This window comes from Melanerpes formicivorus, unplaced genomic scaffold (assembly GCF_026170545.1).
Source record: "Melanerpes formicivorus ecotype bairdi unplaced genomic scaffold, bMelFor1.0.p_v2 SCAF_14, whole genome shotgun sequence".
NCBI lineage: Eukaryota > Metazoa > Chordata > Aves > Piciformes > Picidae > Melanerpes > Melanerpes formicivorus.
Genome location: NW_027142366.1, coordinates 12,197,328 through 12,218,233, shown reverse-complemented (window position 1 = coordinate 12,218,233; position 20,906 = coordinate 12,197,328). Strand labels below are relative to the sequence as shown.

Here is a 20,906-nt window from a genome sequence, read left to right as displayed (position 1 = left end):
CCACTCCCTGCCTGCCCCTACCCTTGCATCCTCGGCATGGTGACCTGTGGCACCTCTGGCTCACCTCAAAAGGGCTTTTTGTCCTCCCTGGGGGCTGTACACCAGTGGCAGCAGGGTGACTGAGTGCCCTGTGTGCCAGCTCAGCCATACCAGGAGCCCCTTGGAGCAGAGTCGTGTGGTGGCTGTGCCATGGGCACACATCCCTGAGGTCTGTACCCTCGCGGGGTGCTGCAGGCAGAGGATGGGGTGCTGCCAGCCCAGGAAGGGAGGACAGGGTAAAATCCATCCCCACCACCAGGTGCAGCCCTTGCCCTGGTCACCCCTCCCTGAAAACCACGGGAGCCACGGCGTTCCCCCACGGGGACTTTATTGTCTTGTGCCTGGGGAGTGGGAGGAGGCAGGGACCCGGCACCAGGCCGGCTGGGTGCAGGGTCTCTGAGGGCGAGGAGGGTGCAGGGATGTGAGCTCGGGCTGCCTGGGGGCCAGCTTGGCCCTGGAGGCTGGCCGGGGGGGGGGGCATATGGCTTCTCTCCTTCAGTGCTACTGCCGGCAGGGCCGGGGCGTGCTGGGGACACTGTGACCGAGCCCGAGGGGTCTCCCGTGCTGGCAGGGGGCCGGGGCCCTCAGCTCTCCTCCTCGGGGACAGGGGCTGCTGCTGGGCTCTTGCTCCTCTCCTCGCTGTCACCCGCGGGCAGGAGCAGCGCCGGGCTGGGGCTGGAGTGCCGCTGCTTGCGCATGAAGGGGAAAACCCTGTGGGCAGAGTGGGGTCAGCACTGGTGGGGACCACACTACCACCCCGGGTGGCATTCCCTGCTCTCACCGCTGCTTCTTGGTCTCTGGAGGGATGATGGCCTCTGCCAGGAGGTTCTTGTATAGGTCTGACTTGAGGAACCGTGGGTAGGAGTCCTGGGAGACCAGAGGCATCAGGCTCCTGCCCAAACCTGCCCTGCACAGCCCAGCCCTGCCTTCCCCTACCTTCTTCATCAGCATGTAGATGTGCATCTGGGCATCATCCATCACGTAGCGATGGGGAGTCTTGATGCCTTCCAGCGTCCTCTCCATCGTCTTGCTGTCGATGTTCACCCAGCGTGTGGCCCCAGGAGCCAGGAACTGCCTGGGGAGTCACAGCTGCTGGTGAGCACCCAGTTCTCAGCAGGATGTAGCACCATGGTGGCTTGGCCCCCACCAAACCCCAACCCCCTAAATCCTCAGCCCGTTGGCACTCACTGGTAGATGGAGTCCACGATCTCATCGATGCGGGACTGCTCCCCATAGCGCAGCGCCTCACACGCCTCCCAGAAGCTCAGGTTCTCAGCTGGGGAGGGGGGCACAGTGTTGGGGATGGGGTGAGGCCCCCAGGCCATTACTGCTGCACTCACAGCTCAGCCAGCTGGTGGGCCAAATGCCAAAGATGGAGCCAGCTGCTGCAGTGGGTGGTAGGTCTAGGGATGCTGGGATGTGGCAGTGTGTCAAGGAGTGCAAGGATGTGGTAGTGGGTCAAGGGCTGCCAGGACAGGTTGGTCTAGGGGTGCTGGGATGTGGTGGTAGCTTTGAGGTTGCCAGGATGGGGCAGTAGGTTTGGTGATGCTGGGATGGCACAATGGTACTGGGCCATGGTGATGGGGCTGGGGGTGCTGGACAGGTGAGTGAGGTGGGGGCACCATGAGGTGACTATGTGTGTGGGGATGCTGGGATGGAGCAGGGGGTGAGGGGAAGTGGAGCTGAGACTGCTCACCGCTGAACTCCTTCTTGAGGAATTCAAGGAGCTGTGCCCGGCCCAGAGGGTCCATGAGGAGTTCACTGAAGTTGAAGCCCCAGCGCTCCACACGCAGCTTTGTGGGGGTTGGCACCCTGAGGGGGACACCACTGTTGGGGTGGGCAGTGGGCAGCTTTCCCCTGGGGTGGGGTGCTGGGGGGGGATGAGTGCTTACGTGGGGGCATTCATGGCCCAGTACGTGGTGTCGTCTGTGATCCAGGGGTTGCTGGGCAGGCAGCCAGACATGATGGGGTCGTGAGGCACGTACTGCTCGTTGAACTTGATGTACCTGCCAGGAGTGCCAGCTGGGGGTGGCCAGAGCCACCAGCTCACCACTGCCACCAGCCCCAGCAGCCATGGGGACATGGTGGGAAGATGGGGGTGGGGTGCTCAGCATCTGCTCCCCATCAAGAGTGATGGCAGTGTGGGTGCTGCCGTGCCAGCAGCTGGCTGCAGGGGTGCAGGTGCCCCCACACCCTGACGGAGACCCTTCCCACAGCCAGGGCAGCCACCAGCCACTCACCCCTCAAGGCAGATGGAGGACTTCACTCTGGTCCTGGCCATGGCCTTCCTGCAGTACTCAATCTGGGGCCGTGTGCAGGGCAGGTGTCAGGGGTGCCCACAGCCCCTGTCCCCTGAAGCCACCCCCAGCCCCGCCCCACTCACCTCCCGCTTGTAGTAATCCATGTTCTTGGTCTGCAGCAGATGCAGAGACGGGTGAGGAAGTGCTGGGCCCAGGACATTGTGCCCACCAGCCCTGCCACTGCCACCATGGGCCAGGACCCAGGCATCCAGACCCACTCCTTGCCCTGGCATCCTCTGACCACGCCTGTGTTCTCCAGCCCCATCCCCACCTGCTTCTGGCTCAGCCATCACAGCCCAGGGGCTTGACCCCACAACCCCAGCATGGCACCGGCCCCAGGTTAGTGACACTTACGTGGGCAGAGGGCACGGAACACGGCGCAGAGAAGAGAAAGCAGGTAGTTAGTGAGGAGAGCCCGGGGCAGGGGTCACTGGGGCAGCGTTAGTGGGATCATGCCACAGGGAAGGGCCCAGCAGAGGGTTCCCACAGGGATTAGGGGTGAGGGCACAGAGGGATGGCATGCACATGTGTGAAGTATGTGGACTTCCCAGCTCAGCTGGGACACACAGATGTTAGCAGAGATGGGCTTCCCTCGAACATGAGTACGACCTAGTGGGGGATAGCCAGGCACCCCCTGGGGCAGCTGGGCACACACAGGGGGGTGTACCCTGTGCCCACTGACAGCCCCAGGGGTGCCTGGCCCCCTGCTCACCAGCTGGACACGGGTGGTGTGGCTGTTCCTGCGCTCAGGGCCCTGCTCCAGCACACTGGGGGCTCCTGGCTGCAATAAGAATCATGCTGGGGGCTGATGGGACCCAGCGGGCCTGGGCTGTGCCCAGTGCCAGGCCCGTGCCCAGGGCTGCACCCATGAGCCCAGCACCACTCGCTCCCTCAGCCCATCCTCACCGGGGGCCGGTTGACGAGCCAGTAGGCCTGCTCCTGGCAGTCGATGACAATGCGGTCGCCCTTCCTCCGCTGCTTGGCTGCCCTGCCCATGCAAAGGCAGTGGGGAGGTGCTGGCACCCAGCCTTCCCTGGCATCCAAGGGTGCTCCATCCCAGTGGGGTGCAGCGGGACCATGCCCACACTCACCGGAGCTGCTCTCGTGCCTGCATCACCACAAAGTCCCACGTGTGGTTGATCCGCTTGTGCAGCAGGTTGTAGTTGTCCTAGGGAGCAGCAGCAGCTGTGTCACCCAGGAGGGCACAGTGTGCCAGCTGTCTCCTTGTCTGGCTCAGGGTGCCATTGCTGCCCCTGCACCCCCCTGGGTGAGCTGAGGTCCTCATCATAGGCATGGGGAGGGCACCACTCACCTTCTCGTGCTCGATCAGGTCACCCTGCTTGCGGATATTTTTCTTGGCCAGGTAAATGGCTGCAAGAGGAGTGGTGGCACCTCAGGGTGGGCCAGGAAGGGGCTGCAGCCCTTGCTGGTGCCAGCAGCACAGAGGCACCTACCATAATCTAGCTCTGTGGCTGGCCATTTGGTGCTGGTCCAGAAATAGGGGGTCTGTGGGGGAAAAGAGTTGAGGCACACACCATGTGGGGCCACAGTGCCAAACCGGGGGAGCACCAATCCCAGAGCAGTGCCCATGCCACGGTGGAGCGTACCTGGAAGCGGTAGGGTGACTCGTCTGCCCGCAGCACCAGGTTGCGGGGGTCTCTGAGGGGGTAGATGTAGCCGTGCTTCACGATCAGGTTGCCGAGGTGCAGTGATTCTGGGGGGAGCAGCAGCAGCAGGGGGCTGTATGGTTGCTCAGTAGCCCCTATCGCCCCCGCACGGGCAGCTGCCTGTGCCAGGGCACTCACCCTCCTCGGAGATGCTGTACTTCTGGATGAGCCACTCCACGATGTCACTCCCTGGGGACCAAAAAAGCATTAGTGGTGGTGCCACAGGGTTGCCCCAGACTGGGTACAGGGAGGTTCAGAAGCTGGGCATCCTGGCATGGCATGGTGGGGTCACACAGGGTGATGAAGGCCCTGCCAAGGACGTGCTGGGCTGCCTGCCCTGGTGAGTGCCCGCCCCGCTCACCCAATGCATAATTGATCCCAGCTGCAGTGCTGAGCACCCGTGGGTGGGGGGAGGCAAGCAGCATGGGGTACCACAGGGCTGGGTGCAGTGCCGGGACCACCCAGAGAGCACCCACCAGCCTCTTCCACCCCAATTCAGGGACCCACCTGTCATGGCGTGGGGGATGACAGTGATGAGCAGGCGCTGGTTCCTCATCTTGATGCCCATGTCGGGGTCCTGCATGCTGACGATCATCTTCTCCATCTGCCGGGAAACACTCACCACACTCAGCCCCTTCATCTGAGCACACCAGGCCTGGGCATGGCATGGCTTCCCCCACCCCAGCCCAGGGAACAGTGTGCTCAGCCTGGGGACAGCCTGGCAACCTGCAGCTGGACCTGGGGCACTCTGTGCCCAGCTCAGGGATAGCCTAACTTCCCTCACCCAGACCCAAGGCAGCCTGTGCCCAGCCCAGGGAAACCCTGACTTCCCTTTCTCCAACCCAGGGTACTCTGTGCTAGTTTCAGGGACAGCCTGGCACCCTACAGCCAGATGTAGGGAACCCTATGCCCAGCTTAGACACGACGTGTCACCCCCCCACCCCAATGCAGGGCTCTCTGTGTTCAGCCCGGGCGCAGCCTGGCACCCCGCAGCCATACCTCATCACCCTGTGCCTGGAGCAGGGCCAGCCCGGCATCCTGCAGCCCGATCTGGGGCACCCAGCCCCCGGGCATTTCTGGGCCGTCTTTGGGGCTGGGGCGGCAGCCCGGGCCGGAGGGCGCTGTCTGAGCCCGCAGCTCCGGAGCACTACCCGTGGGTGTCCCAGCGCGGCGGTGCCGGGGTAGTGCCGCTGTCCCTCGGGACACTATGCGCTGCCGGTCCCCGGCGATCCCGACGCCCGTGCCGCCGGCGGTGCCCGGTGCCCGATATCTGCATTGCCCAGTGAAGTGCCTGTGCCCGGTCCCACAGTCCCAGAGTCCCAGTGCCCGCTTCCCGGTCCCCGAAGGGCTAGTGCCCAGTCTCTACAGCCCCAGTGTCCAGTCCCCGCGGTCCCTAGGGTACCGGTGCCCGTCGCCCGGGCCGCCTCTGTTGCCCACAGCGCCTGGTCCCGGCGCGGTGCCAGCCGTCTGTGGGCCGGTCCCGGCTCACCTTCCGCAGACAGGGCATCTGGAGGCGCGGGGACCGGCCCCGGGGGCCGCCGATGGTCATCGCGGGAGCGCGCCCCGAGCTGCGCCGCTCACCCCGGCCCCGCCCGGCCCCGCCCCTGGCCCCGCCCCGGCCTGGCCACGCCCTGCGCTGGATACCACCGAGCCTCGACCCCGGGACCCGGCACCGGCCCTCTCCCTGCCTACTGGGCTCCACTGACCGAGTTCCTCCGACCCCGCACCGTCCGGGGCCGTGGCTCTGCGCCGGGCCGGGAAAGCACAGGGCTGGCCCCGGGGAGTACCGGTGGCTGCCCGGTGCAGGCACAAGGGGGAACCACTGTAGCTGTTGCAGCAGCTGAGCCGGCAGCGTGCGGGCAGGGTGCGGGCAGGGCATCGAGGGTACCGGCAGGGTTGTGAGGGGTTGTGGGCAGCGTGGATGTGCTGGCAAGATGTGAGCAAACAGCACACAGGGTGTGGGCAGTGCGAACTGGGTGCTGGCTGGGTGCGAGCAGCGTGCAGGTACTGCAGGGTGAAGTGCGGGCAGTGCTTTGGGGCTACAGGCCGGGTGCGGGCAGCACGGGCAGGGTACGGTCAGATTGCGGCCAGCGTGCTGGATAGCGCGTTCAGGGTGCGAGCAGCGCAGGGTGAATTGCGGGCATCGCATTGGGGTTACAGGCAGGGAGCGGGCAGTGTGCGGGCAGCGCGGGGCGGGCACGCACGGCCGATGAGCTCACTGCAGTCTCGCCGCCCATGAGCGGCGGGGCTGGAGCCGCCCGGCGCCGAGGGGCGGGGGCGGGCGGGGGCGGGCAGCGGAGCCGCCGCGTCTGCGGGAGCCGCCGCCGCCGCCGCCCCGCCGGGCAGCGCCGGGGAGCGCAGCGGGGGAGCAGCGGGGCTGGGGCGGGAGCGGAGCAGCCGTCACCGGCGAGCTCGGCGCCACCGGGCGAGAGGAGCGCGGCCGCTGGCCCCAGAGGAGTCGCCGACGCCGGCAGAGCCGCGCCCCGGGCCCCGGTAGCGGCCGCCCCGCCCGGCCCCGGGGGCGCTGGGTCCCCCTCCCGGTCCGGCTTAGCCATGCTCGGCCTGGATGTGTGCGAGGCCGGCGGGCAGCTGCTGGAGCTGCTCTGGCTGGCGCTCTGCTACCGAGGTGAGTAGCGGTGAGAGGGTATCGCCCGGGTGCCCCGGGAGAGGGGGGAGCATCGCCCCGGGTCTCCAACAGGTGAGCGGCACCCCGGGCACCCAGGGCGTTACTGAGCAAGTATCGCCCCAGGCCCCGGGGGACCAGAGCATCCCGTGGGGTAGGGGGACCCCCCCCCCCCCAGCCACCCCTACCACCGGGCAGCCTGTTCTGTGCCACCCAGCGCGTATCACCCTGTCCTGCCACCCTTGCAGGGCTGGGAGAGCTCCTGGGTGGGTGCATCCCTGAGCTGGGAGCCAGTGTGGATGGGTGCCACACGCTGCCAGGGTGCAGAGGCCTTTACCAGGGTGCACCCAGGGGTGCAGCAAGGCCACCGCTCCATGCCCTGGTCACCCATGCTACCCTGGGGATCCACACAGCTGGCCCTGTGGCCCCTACCCCAGACTGTGCCCCCTGCATGTCCTCAGGGATGGGGTTTCCAGGGGCTTTGAGGAGCTCAGGACTTGCAGTCAGAAGGGTGATGGATGGGGGCAGGAAAAAGCAGCAGTCAGGGCAGAGACAGGGGCTGTGGAGATATCACCCACCCTTGTACCCCCCCCGCCTTACACCCATTAGATCCACCATTTGCCCCAGAGCTGCTTTTTGATCCCTGCAGTCACTGGCAGTTTGGGTTTAGGGTGGTAGATGGGGCTGGTGGTTACCCAGCAGGATTGAAGGGGGCTGTGGGGTGGTGACAAGGACCTCTCTCAGTGACAGGATGTGAAGGGCATGTGTGGGCCATGGTGGGCTGCAAACACCCCCCCCCCCCCGAGACTGTGCATACCACACAGGCACCAGCTTGCCTTGCTCTGTGACTGCGTGGAAATGCAGCTGGTGGCAACGCCTCGGGTCTCAGCTGTGCCACCAGGCCCCGGTGACACGGAGCCTGGTGGTGTCCCCACAGCGCCAGGAAGGGGGACAGCTCGGTTGCTCATGGGGTATTGCCCACATCTATCCATGGCATCTGCCAACTCAGACACCACCTGCCCACTGGTGCCTGCCTGTCAGGGGGTGGGGGTGTCCCCCGGGTGTCCCTGGGACTGCCACTGCCTGTCCCCTGCAGACATCATGGCTGACAAGGAGGGGGTGACGCTGTCGCTGGAGGAGGAGGAGGATGCCGACGTGGCCCTGGCGTATAAGACACCAGAGAAGAAGAGCCTGCAGGAGATCCAGGAGCTGGACCCAGGGGACGAGAGCCTGCGGAAGTACAAGCAGGCTCTGCTGGGTGCCATCCCTGCTGTCCTGGGTAAGGCTGGGGGCTGCTTGCCAAGCTGGGCATCCACCTCAGTACCCTGGCACCCCAGCACCCTGGTAACATAGGGGTGCAGGTGATGCAGGCTCTGTGGAGGCTCTCTCCAGGCTCAGGCATCCCCAGCACCACGGAGCATCCCCAGCAGGGAGGACACATCCTAGCTGGCATTCCCCGTGGGCGCTGCCCTTGCCTCCCACCTGTGCGGGGACCCTGGCATCCCCCCGAGAGGGTGATGGCTGCCTGGGGACCCCGGTTGCCATGGATATGGGATCACCGCTGCAGTTTCCATAGGAACGGCTACAAGGGACCGGGAAATTCATTGGGATGACAGATGAAGTGAGCAGCTGCAGGGCCCGGGCTGGCACGGCTGTGGGTGCCCAGGCAGTGCCTCCTCTCCTGCAGCAGCCACCCCAGCCTGGTGCTGCCCTCGGTGCCTTCAGTACCTGGGCTGGGGAGGGGGCTCCACGGGTCCGGTGCCCTGATGGGTGCAGGGAGCCTGGGGGGGATATGCCAGTTGGTGAGGTGTGTGCGAGCCAGAGGAGTACCCAATGGGGGGTGTGCAGCCTTGGGGGGGAAATGTGCAGGCTGGTGGGATGCAAGCTGCTGAGGGAGTGCAGGCTGGCTGGATGCCTTTGCTTGCATGTGCTACCTCTTCCTTGCTGACCTTGAGCCACTCCTGAGCCAGGGATCATCTCACCTCAACCCCAGCAGGTAGCTGTGGCTGGGGCCAGTGAACGTGGTCCTACCCCAAAGGTGTTGATGTCAGTGCTAGGGCTGGCCTGAGATGCCTCCTGCCTGGGCTGCCCAGCACACTCTGGCTCCTAACACCCCCTCTCTGGATACTGTGACCTGTTGTGCCATTACAGGTGGCATGGGCAATGCCCCTCCAGCTGTGCTGGGGTGGAGATGCCAGTGCCAAGGGACTGGACATGGGTGGGTCTAAGTTTGTGCCCTGCCACTTGTTCCTAGATGCCAGCATTCCCAATGTGCAGGTGACAAAGCTCACCCTGATGTGTGAGCAGGCTCCTGGACCCATCACCATGGACCTTACAGGTGAGTGGTGAGGGTACCCATGGGAGGAGGAGGAGGAGGAAGGGGAGCTGGGCTGATGGGTCATTTTCCCGTGCAGGAGACCTGGAGGTGCTCCAGGGCCAGGCCTTTGTGCTGAAGGAGGGAGTGGACTACAGGGTGAAGGTGTCCTTCAGGGTGAGTTGGGTGTGTGGTGCCCTGTACCCATTGTCTGGGCATGGCCTTGCTGCTCTCATACCCTGGAGTCCCTGCTCTGAGAGGTCTCTGCTCCCCATGGGTCCCTTTTCCTGTATCTCCCTTTCTCACAGGGTCCCTCCTGCCACCTATAGGTCTCTGCTGCCCTAAAGTCCCTGCCACCTTGGGATGTCTGCTCCCTGCCCTTCCTTCCTGGGGTCTGTGCCCCTACTGGGGGCCCCCTGTGCTCTGCCTGATGTCCCTGACCACTCTGGGGTCCCTGTCCTCCTGTGTCCTTTCCATCCTGGAAAGCCTTACTGTCCCCAGCATCAGCAGGGTGCCGCCAATCCCATGGTCCTTGCCCCTTTTGAGGGCTGCCACCTCCAGGTCCATGTCTCTTTCAGAGGTCCCAGCCATGCTGGCTTTCTGCCTTTCTCAGAAGTCCCTGGAGGTCTCTGCCCCTCTTTGGGGCAGGTGTGTGGTGTTCCTACCATTTTGGAGCCCTTGTCCCTTTTGGGGGTTCTTGCAACCCTTGATGCTGCTCAGTGCCCAGCCCTTACCAAGAAGCTGGATCTCCTGGGTGGGTTCAGGAAAGGGCACTAGCTGCAGGTGCCATTCCAAGGCCAGACATCCTCAGGGCAGCGGTGGTGGCGCTGTGCTGCTGGCCATCTACCCATGGCTCCCCTGCCTTCTGCCCACAGGTGAACAGGGAGATCGTCTGTGGGCTGCGGTGCCTGCACCTCACCTACCGCCGGGGCCGGCCCGGTGAGTGGGGGTGGGGGGAGCGCGGTGGGGGGGTCCGTGCCGCCCTGGCCTCACTCACCCAGCCCTCCTCGCCCTTCTCTCCCAGTGGACCGCGACGTCTTCATGGTGGGCAGCTACGCGCCGCGGGCGGAGGAGTACGAGGTGGTGACGCCGGCGGAGGAGGCGCCGCGGGGCTGGCTGGCGCGGGGCAGCTACCGCGTGCGCTCCCTCGTCACCGACGACGACAAGACGGAGCACCTCTCCTGGGAGTGGGGCCTCTGCATAAAGAAGGCCTGGGAGGACTGACACCCCCCACCCTCACCCCCGTTTCCCCCTGCCGGCTCGGGGCTGCGGTGCCTGCCAGCCTGGGGGACCCCTCGCCGGCACCGCCGCGCTTGCCTGGGCTGTGTGAGGGGCTGTGGGGGGTCCCGTGGCGAGCGGGCACCCGCGGCTGTGGTCTTTGCAACCAAAGTTATTTTTAATTGCTGGTTTTTTTTAACTACCGATGCCTGCCTGCTCTTTGCGACGTCCCCAGTGCTGGGGCCGCGGCCATGACCCTGCCACGGTGGCACCGTGCCCGCCTACCCGCCCGGTCGCAGGCTGTGCTCTTCCATCGCCATTAAACCCTACAGACTGGTCTCTTACTGGTTGTCTGTGTCCCCATCGCCTCTACCCAACCCTTTTTGCCATCCCCACCACGCTGTGGGGACAGGCAGCTGGAAAATGGCCACCTGGTCCTACTGCTTATCAGCAGTGCTAGGCAGCCAGTAGCAGAGGGCCACGAGCCCCAGGGGACTGGCACCACCCGCCCTGGGTCCCTTATCTGCGTCCTCTTCCCTGGGCACTGGCTTTGGCACCAGCGCCATGCAGGGCTGCAGGGCCTGGGTGGTTTGGCTGCTTGTGCTGTCACTGGCAGGGCTGTGCCCAGCACAGGAGGGTGAGGAGAAAGATGAGGAGGTGGTGGCTGAGGAGGAGGAAGTGCTCTCAGATGAGCTGGAGGAGGAGGAGAATGTCCTGGTGCTCCACGAGCACAACTTCGCTCGTGCCCTGAGTGAGCACCGGCTGCTGCTGGTGGAGTTCTGTAAGTGTCCCACTGTGGGCAGGGGTGTATGTGGGGGTGGGCAGGGGCAAGGCTGCAGGGCAGAGGGGCAAGGTCACAGGGCATGGCATGTGCCAGGGCAGGGGGATGGAGACAGGGTCATGGAGTAGGGACACAGGGAGAGGATGTGGGACATGGAGCACGGACACATGGCGCAGGTGTGAGCCATGGGCTCTAGTGCAGGCCACCTGGGCAGGGGCACAAGCTGGAGCTCAACAGGCACAAGCAGCCATTACCTGCCTCAGCAACCTGCCAAGACCACCCTGCCTACTTGGGACACCCCAAAAGCTGTCCTGGGGCTGTCCCTACCACCAATGCTGCACCCTGCCCACAGATGCACCATGGTGTGGGCACTGCCAGCGGCTGGCACCCAGCTTTGCCCAGGCAGCCACCACGCTGAAGAATGAGTCCAGCCCGGTGCGGCTGGGCAAGGTGGATGCCACGGCACAGACAGCCCTGGCCACTGAGTTTGGAGTCACCTCCTACCCTACGCTCAAGCTCTTCCGTGATGGCAACCGCACCCACCCCATCGCCTACACCGGTAGGGCTGTGGCACTCCTAGATGAAGACACCATGCTGGGTGCTGGGGTGGGCTGGAGTGTAAGGGCAGGTGGCAGGGGTGATGGTGAGAGGGGTGGCAATGTCTTGATGGGAGTCAAAGCGTGGTGTTGCTGGCAGGTGACAGCACAGCCACGGTGCACGGGGTGATGGCAGACAGTGCCATGGTGGCAATGGTGGGTGGGTGGTCAGGGGCTGATGGCTCGTGTAAGGGTTGGCAGCTGGGTGGCTGGGGTGATGGTGGGGGCCCCTGTCTGGGTGGCAGGCCGCATGGACGCCGAGGGCATCGTGCGCTGGATGCAGCGTCGGGCCGGCCCCAGCGCCACGCTGCTGCAGGACACCGACACCGCGGCCGCCTTCATCAGCTCCCAGGACTTGGTGGTCGTTGGCTTCTTCAAGGTGGGCTGGGGCTGGGTGGGGGCTGGAGTGTGGCCATGGTGGTGGCTGCGGCCGCTCACGGCATGGCTGTGCAGGACCTGGGGGGTGAGGCAGCCCAGGCGTTTCTCGAGGTGGCCAGCGAGGTGGTGGACATGCCCTTCGGTGTGGCCGAGCAGGACCAGCTCTTCCAGGTGTATGGGCTGTCGGCTGACACCGTCTGCCTCTTCAAGAAGGTGAGGAGGTGGCAGGGGGTTGGCAGGGGCAGCCTGGCCTTCCTCCATCCCTCACTGGCCTCCACTCTGGCAGTTTGACGAGGGACGGACAGACTTCCCTGTGGACCCGACACGGGGGTTGGACACGGCAGAGCTGACCCAGCTGCTCCGTATCCACAGCATGAAGCTGGTGATGGAGTTCAGCAGTGAGGTACAGCCTCTTCTTGCCCACATTTCCATCTCTGTGAGGGCCATGGCTCCCCTGCCCTCACCTTCCTGCTCCTCCCTAGAACTCCAGCCAGATCTTCGGTGCCAAGATCCCCCACCACATGATACTCTTCCTCAACAAGTCATCATCAGACCAGCTGGCGTTGCAGGAAGGCTTCCGCGCAGCCGCCGGCACCTTCCGGGGCAAAGTGAGGAGGTCTCACGGCAGGGACATGGGGCGGTGGCCACAGAGCAACACAGCCTCAGTGTCACTCTTCCCCTGCCCAGGTGCTCTTCGTGGTGGTGGACGTGACTGGATACGGTGCTGAAGTCCTCCCCTTCTTTGGCATGACGCCGGCTGATGCCCCCACCCTGCGCCTGGTCAAGATGGAGAACAACCGCAAGTACCAGATGGAGCAGGACTCCTTCTCGGACACTGCCATCCGCAGCTTCGTCCAGGCGGTGCTGGACGGCAGGGTGAAGGTGAGCGACGTGGCACCGTGCCAGGAGCACCAAGCATGCTTCCCTGTGGACTGTTAGTGATGGCAGCTGTGCAGGGAACACCATCCCCTGCTTGCTGATGCTTCTGCTGCCAGGCCTGAGGATTTGGAGGGGTTGTTATGGGAAGGAGGCAGGCAGAAGACCACTGATGTGGAGACACACAGAGCTGGGATGGTGGCAGGGGGCAAGGGGTGGTCCAAAAGGTAGCACAGGAGCAACCCTGGCTGCATGCTGAGGCCCCTTGCCCCAGCCTGCACTGTGCCACACGGGGCCCCAGCACTGTCCAACCTGGGTTGTGGCCATCCTGGCTGTCCCCACAGCCCCACCTGCTGAGTGCAGAGCCCCCGGAGGACTGGGACAAGAGGCCTGTGAAAGTCCTGGTGGGGAAGACCTTCGAGCAGGTGGCTTTTGATGAGACCAAGAACGTCTTTGTCAAGTTCTGTAAGTGTGGGGCTGCCCATGGGCCTCCCTGAGCTCTGCCAAGAGGCTCAGACCGCTGCTGCCACAGCCCCCAGCGCTGCCACAGCCCCCAGCGCTGTCACTGGCCCATGCCCAGGGGACTCCATGCCATGATGCTGGCAGAGCCCTGGTCCCCTGGCTCATGCCTCAGCACTGTGCCCATCCCACAGATGCGCCATGGTGCTCCCACTGCCAGGCGATGGCGGCTGCCTGGGAGGAGCTGGGTGAGCGCTACAAGGATCACGAGGACATAGTCATTGCTGAGCTGGACTCCACAGCCAACGAGCTGGAGAACATCACCATCAGTGGCTTCCCCACTCTGCACTACTTCCCTGCAGGGCCAGGCAGGAAGGTAGGTGGGGGCACTTGTGGGGCCAGCCTGGCTTCGGCTGCTCCAGGGGGACAGGATTACCTCTCATCTCCCTTCTGTCCTGCTGCTCCAGATGGTTGAGTACAAGGGTGCCAGAGATGTGGAGACCTTCTCCAAGTTCCTGGAAAATGGAGGGACACTGCCTGAGGAGCCACCAGTGGTGAGTGACATTCCCCAACCCAAGGGCCAGGGATTGCCTCCCACCCCAGGGCACTCCCAGACCCTGCTGGGTAGGGGCACAGATTTTGCAGGATAGGGACAGGCAGGGGGGTGTGAGTCCATCCTTGTCTCACTGCTACCTTCTCCAGCTGTCCAAGAGCCCCGAGAACAGCACAGGGGAGTCGAGCACACTGAGGATGGATGAATCCCGGGATGAGCTCTGAGCCCTGCCCTGCTGGGTGAAACCTGGGATGAACACTGAGCTCTGCCCTGCTGGATGAATCCTGGGGTGAGCTCTGAGCTCTGCGCTCTGCCCTGCTGACTGAATCCTGGGATGAGGTCTGAGCCCTGCCCTGCTGACTGAATCCTGGGGTGAGCTCTGAGCTCTGCCCTGCTGACTGAATCCTGGGATGAGCTCTGAGCCCTGCCCTTCTTGCTGTGATAAACAACCTGGAAAAGGTGCAGGCTCTGGTCTGTGTCTGCAGCTCCACAGCACCACGAGGTGCATATCTTGGGGGACACCCATGTGTCTCAGGGACACAGCAGGGATGAGGCTGGGCAGAGCCTGCAAAACCACAGGGCAGTTTGGCCCTGGAGGGTTTGCAAGGGGTCTTCTGGTCATCCAGACAGCCCTTCAATGACATGGGGTGGTTCAGGCTGCAGAGGGCAAAGCCCTGAGGGGAGCCCAGTACTCTCCACACTGGCCCTCGTGCAGAGCTGCCAGGGTGCAGGTGGTGGAGGACCAGCTAGGGTCTCTGTGACCCAAAGGCAGTCTTCTCACCCCAGGCCACAATCACATCTCAGCCCCAGGGATCACATTATCTCAGTAGGGTGAGGGTTGGAAGGGACCTCTGGAGATCGAGTCCAACCCCCCTGCTAAAGTAGGGGCACCCACAGCACCTTGCCCAGGAAGCTCTCCAGAGAAAGAGACCTCACAACCTCTCTGGGCAGCCTCCTTCCCTGCCTACTCCAGCACCCTTACACCAAAGAAGTTTCTCCTCAGGTTCATATGGAACCTCCTGGGTTCCAGTTTGTGCTCACTGCCCCTTGCCCCGATGCTGGACACCACTGAGAGGAGTCTGGACCCAGCCTCTTGCCCCCCACATTTCAACTCTTGCTGAGCATTGATCAGATCCCATCTGGGGCTGCTCTTCTTCAGGCTCAACAGCCCCAGGGCTCTCAGCTTTCCTCCTCACAGAGATGCTCCAGGCCCCTCAGAATCTGTAGCCTCCACTGGATTCTCTCCAGTCTCTTGTGAACTGGGGAGCCTAGAACTGGACCCAGTACTCTGGCTGTGACCTCTCTAGGGCAGAGGTGGAGAACCTGGGTTTACCTGCTGGCTGATCACAGACACAGGAGCCCAACACAGGGCTCCACATTATCCTCTTAGGCATGGCTCACAGTCCCTGGGGCCCTCCAGTGTCCCTTCCAAGCCCTGGCATCATCCCTTGTCCCTGGGCCTGCAGGTCGCACGCCCTGGGGAACTCCTCCTTAGGTAGTGTGTTGGTCCCCTGGGACCACGACCTGCTTGGCCACCCGTCCAGGGAGCTGCCCTCCCAGCTTCCCCAGCCCCGCCATGTGCCCAGGCCCCTGGCCTGCCCTGCCCCGGGGCCCCGGGTGTCGGCTGCACGGGGAAGGAAGCAGACAGCAGGCACAGGGAGCTGGGGTTTTATTTCCTTTATCCAAGTACCTCTGAGACGTTCATCGTACAAGGGCAGCACAGAGAGCAGAGCCGGTGGCGCCGGCGACCGCTGTACATATTTACAGGGGACCCCCTGAGAAGAAGAGGGGGAGAGGGAAATCCCAGGCACGTTCCCAGCATCACCAGCACCACACCCTCGGGAAACAGGGCTGAGAAACGGCCCCGGGCGGAGAACCACCGCGGCCCAGGCAGGGCTGCCCGAGGGGAGTAGGCAGGTCACAGCCCTGCGTCTGGAAGGCACTCGGTGACGTTTACTGCAGGCTGTGCCGCTGGGTCCCTGGCAGCTCCAATGTGCCACCAAGCGCAGCACTGGGCAGGCTGAGCACTGCTGTGAAGTCCCTGGGCTTTAGCAGCTGCCCTGGTTGCTGTGGGTGGGCGAGGGCTGGTCTGAAGGAGCTGGCGCAGGGCTAGGAATAAGGCAGGGCTGATGGTGGCAGTGGGAGCACCAGTGCAGCTCCCAGCTTTCCTGTGTCTGAGTAAGCCCAGGAGGCTTCCCAGGCTGCTGGCTGCTGTATGGGGTACCCTGACCCTACACAAGCCCCACAGATTGGCATCACGAACCCTCACTGCATTTGGCAGCAGGCTGAAGGGCCCTCCTGCTGCCCTCTGAGACACAAAAGCCAACAGAAGACACAGGACTCAAAAAAGACACTTCCCCCCCCAGCTTTAGTGTCTAATCAGTTCCTGTTCCTTCTGTTTCTCCTAAAGAGTCCCCTGACCGAAAAGCTGGAGCTCAGCACCAGGGGTCTGGGCACACCTGTGCTGGGCACACAGGTGCCAGCCCCCTGTGGAACTGCAGCACCCTCCTGGGAAGTAAATCCTTTTCCAGGGAAACAGGACTGGGGGGACAAGTGGATGGGCCACAGGACACCAGCACCCAGATTGCTGCTCTGGCTCTGAGCTGCACCTCACCCCATGGGGAAGCCCCAGCCCTGTGAGCTGGCACTGACCTTGACAGCCTTTGGGGATTCAGTTGGTCACAAGAAAGCTCAGGAGGAACAAAACCATCCTATCACATCCAGCAGGTGAGACTGCCAGGCAGGTGGGAGACCACCTTGTTCTGAATGAGTCAATGGTCTTCTGAGGTGAGCTGAGCCACAGCCTCTCTCGCGCAGGGCCTTCCATGTTGGCTGGGGGACAGCAGCTCTGCCCTGGCACCGCTCTGAGGCCGTCCCCAGCGGGGGACAGGGGGCTGTGGAGGCGAGGAGCAGCTGGGCAGTGGCTGTGCAGTACCTGCAGGTTGGACACTGACATAAGAGCACTGTGACATGGGAAATATTCTCCTTTTATTACAATATATCAAAAATATGCAGCTTTAGTAAACAAGGTCATATTACACTTTCTAACGCACTGTACAATGCTACATTACACTTAAATTCGGCATGGAGAGGGAGCTCAGGCTCCCACCAGCAGCTCCCTCAGGTGAGACGATGTCCACCGGCAGCTGGGAGCTTGCCCAGGTCCGTGCCAGAGCAGGGCAGATTGCCGGCCTCTGCCCCGGGCTCAGCTGGCGCCTGCCAGCAGCAGCGCTGCCGGCGTCTGCCCCAGGCCCTCTCCTGCGGGTCCCAGAGTCTTTCACAGTCCTGTCCTCATGCCTTGGCAGCTCTGGAGCTTAGTCAATCTTCTCCACCTTGCCGATGATCTTCTCCTCGAAGATGGGCAGGATGGTGTCGTCCTCCCGCACCTCCTCGAACACCACGCCGCAGTCGAACTCGTCACTCACTTTCTTGAAGTAATACCTGAAGCCCAGGGGCGTGGGGGCAGAGGATAAAGAGCAGAGCAGGTGAATGGTCACGGGGGCACCACGGGCCCCAAAACCAAGTATTGCCCTTCCTAGCCCCTGAGCTTGTAGTGGATGTAGAGCAGTTCCCTCAGACATGGAGGCAGCTGGGGCCACACCTTTGACCCTGCCTTCATCCACTGAACAAAACAGCGTGGTCAGGGTGTGTGCAGGCATGTTCAGGAACTCCAGCTCCAAACCCAGCCCACCCAGAGCTCTCTCAAAAGTGGCTGAAGGCACCCATGCTGGTTGAGCATTTCCAGGCAGCCTTTCCCATGGCAGCTAATATTTGGAAGGGAGACTTAGAGAGGCCTCACAGGGCAGCTCAGCAGCTTCTGTTGGAAGGTGCAAACGGTGCTGCAGGACAAAACCCAATCTGCCCTGTCCCTGTAACCTGCTTCTTCAAGAGCTTTGGCTCTTGTCACATCCCCACTGCAGCACACCCAACTGCAGCCCTCTTGGAAGGCTGTCAGGACCTCCAGGAGCCCCTGACCTACTTCCGTCACCTCCAGGTCTTGCCTTGGTGGGGAGCACCATCACTGACTGCTGGCAGCACCATCTGCCAGGGGTCGGTGCCAGTCTGCTGGCACCACAGCCTGTGCAGGGACAGCCCTTACCTGTAGTTCCCTTTCTTAGTCAGCAGCTCCTTGAACTGTCCCAGTGTCACCACGCGCCCTTTGACGAGGGTGCGGTAGGGGATGGGCTCCCCGCAGAAGTAGTAGGCGACCACGATGTTCTCACACGGCTGGGAGGTGCCACTGCCCGGCCTCTTCTGGGGCTTCAACCTGTTGTTCCAAAACACAAGTGACCTGTTGAGTATCAGCCCAGCTGGCAGCACGGGCAGAGCCTGGGTGGAGATGTCCAGTTAGCACCTAGGGCCCTCAGGAGCAACCTTTCCTCTGCCCACCAGCTCCCTTGGCATGGGGCCGCATGCTGAGGCTGGGGAAGGAGTAAATGGCACTTGGAAAGGCTGGATGGGGCCAGACTGCAGCTGCAAGGAGGGTGCAGGTTCTACCTCAGCCCCTTCAGGCTAAAGAAACCTGTCCCCAGGTTTTGAGAGGGCATGGCCCTCCCTTGGGGAGTCTTTGGGAAGCTGAGAGCATCCCAAGCCCACACAAGCAGACCCTGGTCAATATCAGCATGTTCCTGGTGCACACCAAGCAGGCAGGGCTGGACACATGCCTGGGGACAACACCACTCAGACCACTCAGGATTACTGCTGCTGTGGCCAAAACAGCTCAGCACAGCTTCTGCTGACCCATGCCTGCAAGGCTGTGTGGACAGGGCTGCTCCTGCTCCCCACAGCTCCCATCGATGGAGGGCCAAGCTCGCAGCAGGATGTGCCCTGGAGGCTTTGGGGCCCATCCTATCCGTGCAGCGTGACAGGACAGCTGCCACCCCCCAGACATCAGTGACTTCAGAGCTCCTGTGCTCTCCTGGCTCAGGATGTCGCTCTGGTCTCTTGCTCTGTGGTGCCATCACTAGACTGAAGGTGTCAGCCTGGTCCTGACCCTAGTTCAGCAGCAGACAAAGGCAGCAAGAACCAAGCCTGGGGTGCTTTGCCCTTCTGTGCAGCCTCTCCGCTGGGGTGCCGTAAACGCTGGGCAAACACAGGAGCAGCCTACACAAACTGCTACCCTGGCCTGTGTGGTCCAAGCCAGAGGCAACCTTCTCCTTCAAAGGCACATAAAACAAAATTGGCAGCTTTAAAATAATATTTAAAAAGCAGGCTGGGTGAAAAAGAGAGGATTTTGTATTTGCATGGCTGGAAAGTTGCTACAAACCCCAGAGTTTGCCAGGCAATGAGGTAAGCTTGGAAGTGATTCTGGCCCTAACCTTTCAACGGTGGCTGGCGGGCAGAGCACCTTTTGAAGGGCATGTCCACACACACGTGGGCACTGCAGAGCAGACAAAGTCTTCTCCCCTCTTTCCAAAGGCAGGAGAGGTCTAAAGTTCAACTGAACAACCTTCCTGGTGCCTGCTCTGCCTGGGAGACCTTTGGAGAAGATGCAGAGACAAGGGTCTGCTTCTGGTGCCAGCGGAGCTCTCAGAGCCTCTCCCATGCCCATATCAAAGCACAGGATGCCCTTTAGCTAGAAAAACATTGAAGAATTGAGTCATCCTTGGAAGGAAAAAAATGAGGCATTTAAAGGAAAAATGGGTCATAAATTCAGGCAAATTCTGTGAACCCTGCAAGCCAGAAGTTAATTGAAGGGGTTTGGAAAACCTCAGAGTCCCAGAGCAGCTCTCAATCTGCTAGAAACAAGTGGTGACTAAGGAGAGCTGCTGTGTGCTTGGGGACCTGGGGACACAGCTACGTGCCCTGTGCAGGCACCAGAGCCTCTTCCCCCAGGGCTGCCTTTGCCTGGGAGATGCAGAGGTCTGCCAGCCTAGAAGCTAGAGAGGGACTGTGCTGGTGGCTGGGAGCCTTCCTCCTCTTCCTGATGTGTAATTGATCCCTGAAAGGTCACTTCTGACTGTGCTCAGGCCAGCTGCAGTGCTCACCTCTTTCCAGAGCAGAGATGTGCCCCAAAATGATGTCCAAAGTGACAGAACCATAGAATTGTTTTGGCTGGAAAAGACCTCTGAGATCATGGAGTTCAACCCTTTCCCCAGCACTACCAGGTCACTAAACCATGTCCCTCAGCCCCACATCTGGACTTGCCAGCATGGAAGGTGACCTTTGCTAGCTTTCTGTTGGTCTAGCAGTGCAGGAGGCCAATCTCCCCAGCTCTGAAACCCCTCTGGGGATGGGGACTCCACCACTGCCCCAGGCAGGCTGGGCCAGGCCTTGACAACCCTTTTGGGGAAGAAATTGTTCCTCATGGCTGACTTAAACCTCCCCTGGGACAGTTTCAGGCTACTTCCTCTTGTCCTATCACTTGTTCCTTTGGAGAAGAGACTGGACCCCACCAAAACTGCCCCAAATGCCTCCTAAAAGCAGAAACTCTGCAGAACTGCCGAGTCTGGGCTAAGGCCAGCCCCACGGCTTTGGGTGTCCCTGTGTTTGCCAGCAGTCACAGCAGGGTCAGACGGAGCCGTGCAGCTGGAGCAGGAGGCAGACAGCCCAGCCACAGCCACTGATGCCCAGCAGGCTGAGCACAGCTGCTGAATGTGAAAGCACTGAAAATGTCACTTTGCAAGAGCTCCTCTGGGGAGAATGAGACAACACAACAGCCCCCACTGCCATCACCGCCAGGAGATCTCTTGAGACCATGGCTTATCCAAGCAGGACACCAGATTGTCTCTGGGCCCTGCCTCATTAAATCTTCCACCTGCACCCATCTCCTGGGTGGCAGTATGACCCAGAAACACAGCCAGGTGCCACCACCCTGCTCCTGCTGAGATCACCTCCCTTTGCTGCATCTGCCACAAGCACAAAACATGAGGAACTGGCAGCACTCCTCTGACTGCACCTGCTGACTGCTCCTCATTTTTTCACCATGTAACCCAGTGGTGTTGTGACAGAGAAGCTAAATCTGGGTTACAGCACCAATCCCACCTCACTGTGATGCAGAGGTGAAGCACCCAACTCAGCCCTGGGGCTGGAGAGCCTTGGAAAGCCTGAAGTGCACCCAATTGCAGAAGGTGTCTCAGCCACCAGCATTGCTCCTCTGAAT

The 20,906-nt window shown here is 62.3% G+C and overlaps 4 protein-coding genes across 9 annotated transcripts in view; 2 read left to right on the top strand and 2 right to left on the bottom strand.

Annotated features, from left to right (window-relative positions):
- Positions 1 to 377: 377 nt before the first annotated feature.
- On the bottom strand, positions 378 to 5,597 carry RGS11 (regulator of G protein signaling 11). Of its 5 annotated transcripts, none has more exons than XM_068147066.1 (17): positions 5,496 to 5,597; positions 4,514 to 4,610; positions 4,145 to 4,195; positions 3,947 to 4,053; positions 3,794 to 3,845; positions 3,652 to 3,710; positions 3,431 to 3,507; positions 3,246 to 3,327; positions 3,052 to 3,120; positions 2,423 to 2,452; positions 2,280 to 2,341; positions 1,932 to 2,045; positions 1,736 to 1,851; positions 1,228 to 1,315; positions 976 to 1,114; positions 821 to 906; positions 378 to 750 (listed from the first exon to the last, which is right to left on the bottom strand). In XM_068147066.1, the coding sequence occupies exons 1-17, from the start codon at positions 5,553 to 5,555 to the stop codon at positions 624 to 626; spliced, it is 1,416 nt and encodes a 471-aa protein (XP_068003167.1). In that variant the 5' UTR covers positions 5,556 to 5,597; the 3' UTR covers positions 378 to 623. The 5 variants fall into 5 exon arrangements, with proteins under 5 accessions (XP_068003167.1, XP_068003168.1, XP_068003169.1 ...); XM_068147067.1 differs by having other exon boundaries at positions 2,423 to 2,446; XM_068147068.1 differs by lacking the exon at positions 5,496 to 5,597 and adding an exon at positions 5,409 to 5,484.
- A 692-nt stretch (positions 5,598 to 6,289) lies between these two features.
- On the top strand, positions 6,290 to 10,505 carry ARHGDIG (Rho GDP dissociation inhibitor gamma). The gene is made up of 6 exons (XM_068147063.1): positions 6,290 to 6,632; positions 7,726 to 7,908; positions 8,884 to 8,967; positions 9,044 to 9,120; positions 9,819 to 9,882; positions 9,968 to 10,505. Exons 1-6 carry the CDS (start codon positions 6,560 to 6,562, stop codon positions 10,165 to 10,167), a joined length of 681 nt encoding a protein of 226 aa, XP_068003164.1. The 5' UTR covers positions 6,290 to 6,559; the 3' UTR covers positions 10,168 to 10,505.
- Positions 10,506 to 10,546: 41 nt separating this feature from the next.
- On the top strand, positions 10,547 to 14,249 carry PDIA2 (protein disulfide isomerase family A member 2). Its single transcript, XM_068147062.1, has 11 exons — positions 10,547 to 10,942; positions 11,295 to 11,501; positions 11,784 to 11,917; positions 11,992 to 12,129; positions 12,203 to 12,319; positions 12,399 to 12,524; positions 12,604 to 12,798; positions 13,137 to 13,257; positions 13,446 to 13,627; positions 13,719 to 13,805; positions 13,954 to 14,249. The coding sequence occupies exons 1-11, from the start codon at positions 10,726 to 10,728 to the stop codon at positions 14,026 to 14,028; spliced, it is 1,599 nt and encodes a 532-aa protein (XP_068003163.1). The 5' UTR covers positions 10,547 to 10,725; the 3' UTR covers positions 14,029 to 14,249.
- Positions 14,250 to 16,770: 2,521 nt separating this feature from the next.
- AXIN1 (axin 1) overlaps positions 16,771 to 20,906 on the bottom strand; it is a 77,426-nt gene continuing 73,290 nt past the window's right edge. For both annotated transcript variants that reach the window (XM_068147061.1, XM_068147060.1), the window contains 2 exons: positions 17,904 to 18,071; positions 16,771 to 17,245 (listed from right to left, as the gene is read on the bottom strand). In XM_068147061.1, coding sequence (XP_068003162.1) covers positions 17,119 to 17,245; positions 17,904 to 18,071 — 295 coding nt within the window. In that variant the 3' untranslated portion in view covers positions 16,771 to 17,118. The remainder of the gene's footprint in view (positions 17,246 to 17,903; positions 18,072 to 20,906) is intronic.

Excerpts from the sequence above, each read along its gene's own strand:
- ARHGDIG (XM_068147063.1), top strand. The coding sequence starts at position 6,560 with ATGCTCGGCCTGGATGTGTGCGAGGCCGGCGGGCAGCTGCTGGAGCTG. Across the intron at positions 7,909-8,883 it reads TGCCATCCCTGCTGTCCTGG|ATGCCAGCATTCCCAATGTG; the intron begins GTAAGGCTGGGG and ends ACTTGTTCCTAG. Across the intron at positions 9,883-9,967 it reads CTACCGCCGGGGCCGGCCCG|TGGACCGCGACGTCTTCATG; the intron begins GTGAGTGGGGGT and ends CTTCTCTCCCAG.
- PDIA2 (XM_068147062.1), top strand. The coding sequence starts at position 10,726 with ATGCAGGGCTGCAGGGCCTGGGTGGTTTGGCTGCTTGTGCTGTCACTG. Across the intron at positions 10,943-11,294 it reads GCTGCTGCTGGTGGAGTTCT|ATGCACCATGGTGTGGGCAC; the intron begins GTAAGTGTCCCA and ends CCCTGCCCACAG. Across the intron at positions 12,799-13,136 it reads TGCTGGACGGCAGGGTGAAG|CCCCACCTGCTGAGTGCAGA; the intron begins GTGAGCGACGTG and ends CTGTCCCCACAG.
- RGS11 (XM_068147064.1), bottom strand. The coding sequence starts at position 5,080 with ATGCCCGGGGGCTGGGTGCCCCAGATCGGGCTGCAGGATGCCGGGCTG. Across the intron at positions 3,328-3,430 it reads CAGGCACGAGAGCAGCTCCG|GGCAGCCAAGCAGCGGAGGA; the intron begins GTGAGTGTGGGC and ends TTGCATGGGCAG. Across the intron at positions 2,046-2,279 it reads TCCTCCATCTGCCTTGAGGG|GTACATCAAGTTCAACGAGC; the intron begins GTGAGTGGCTGG and ends CACTCCTGGCAG.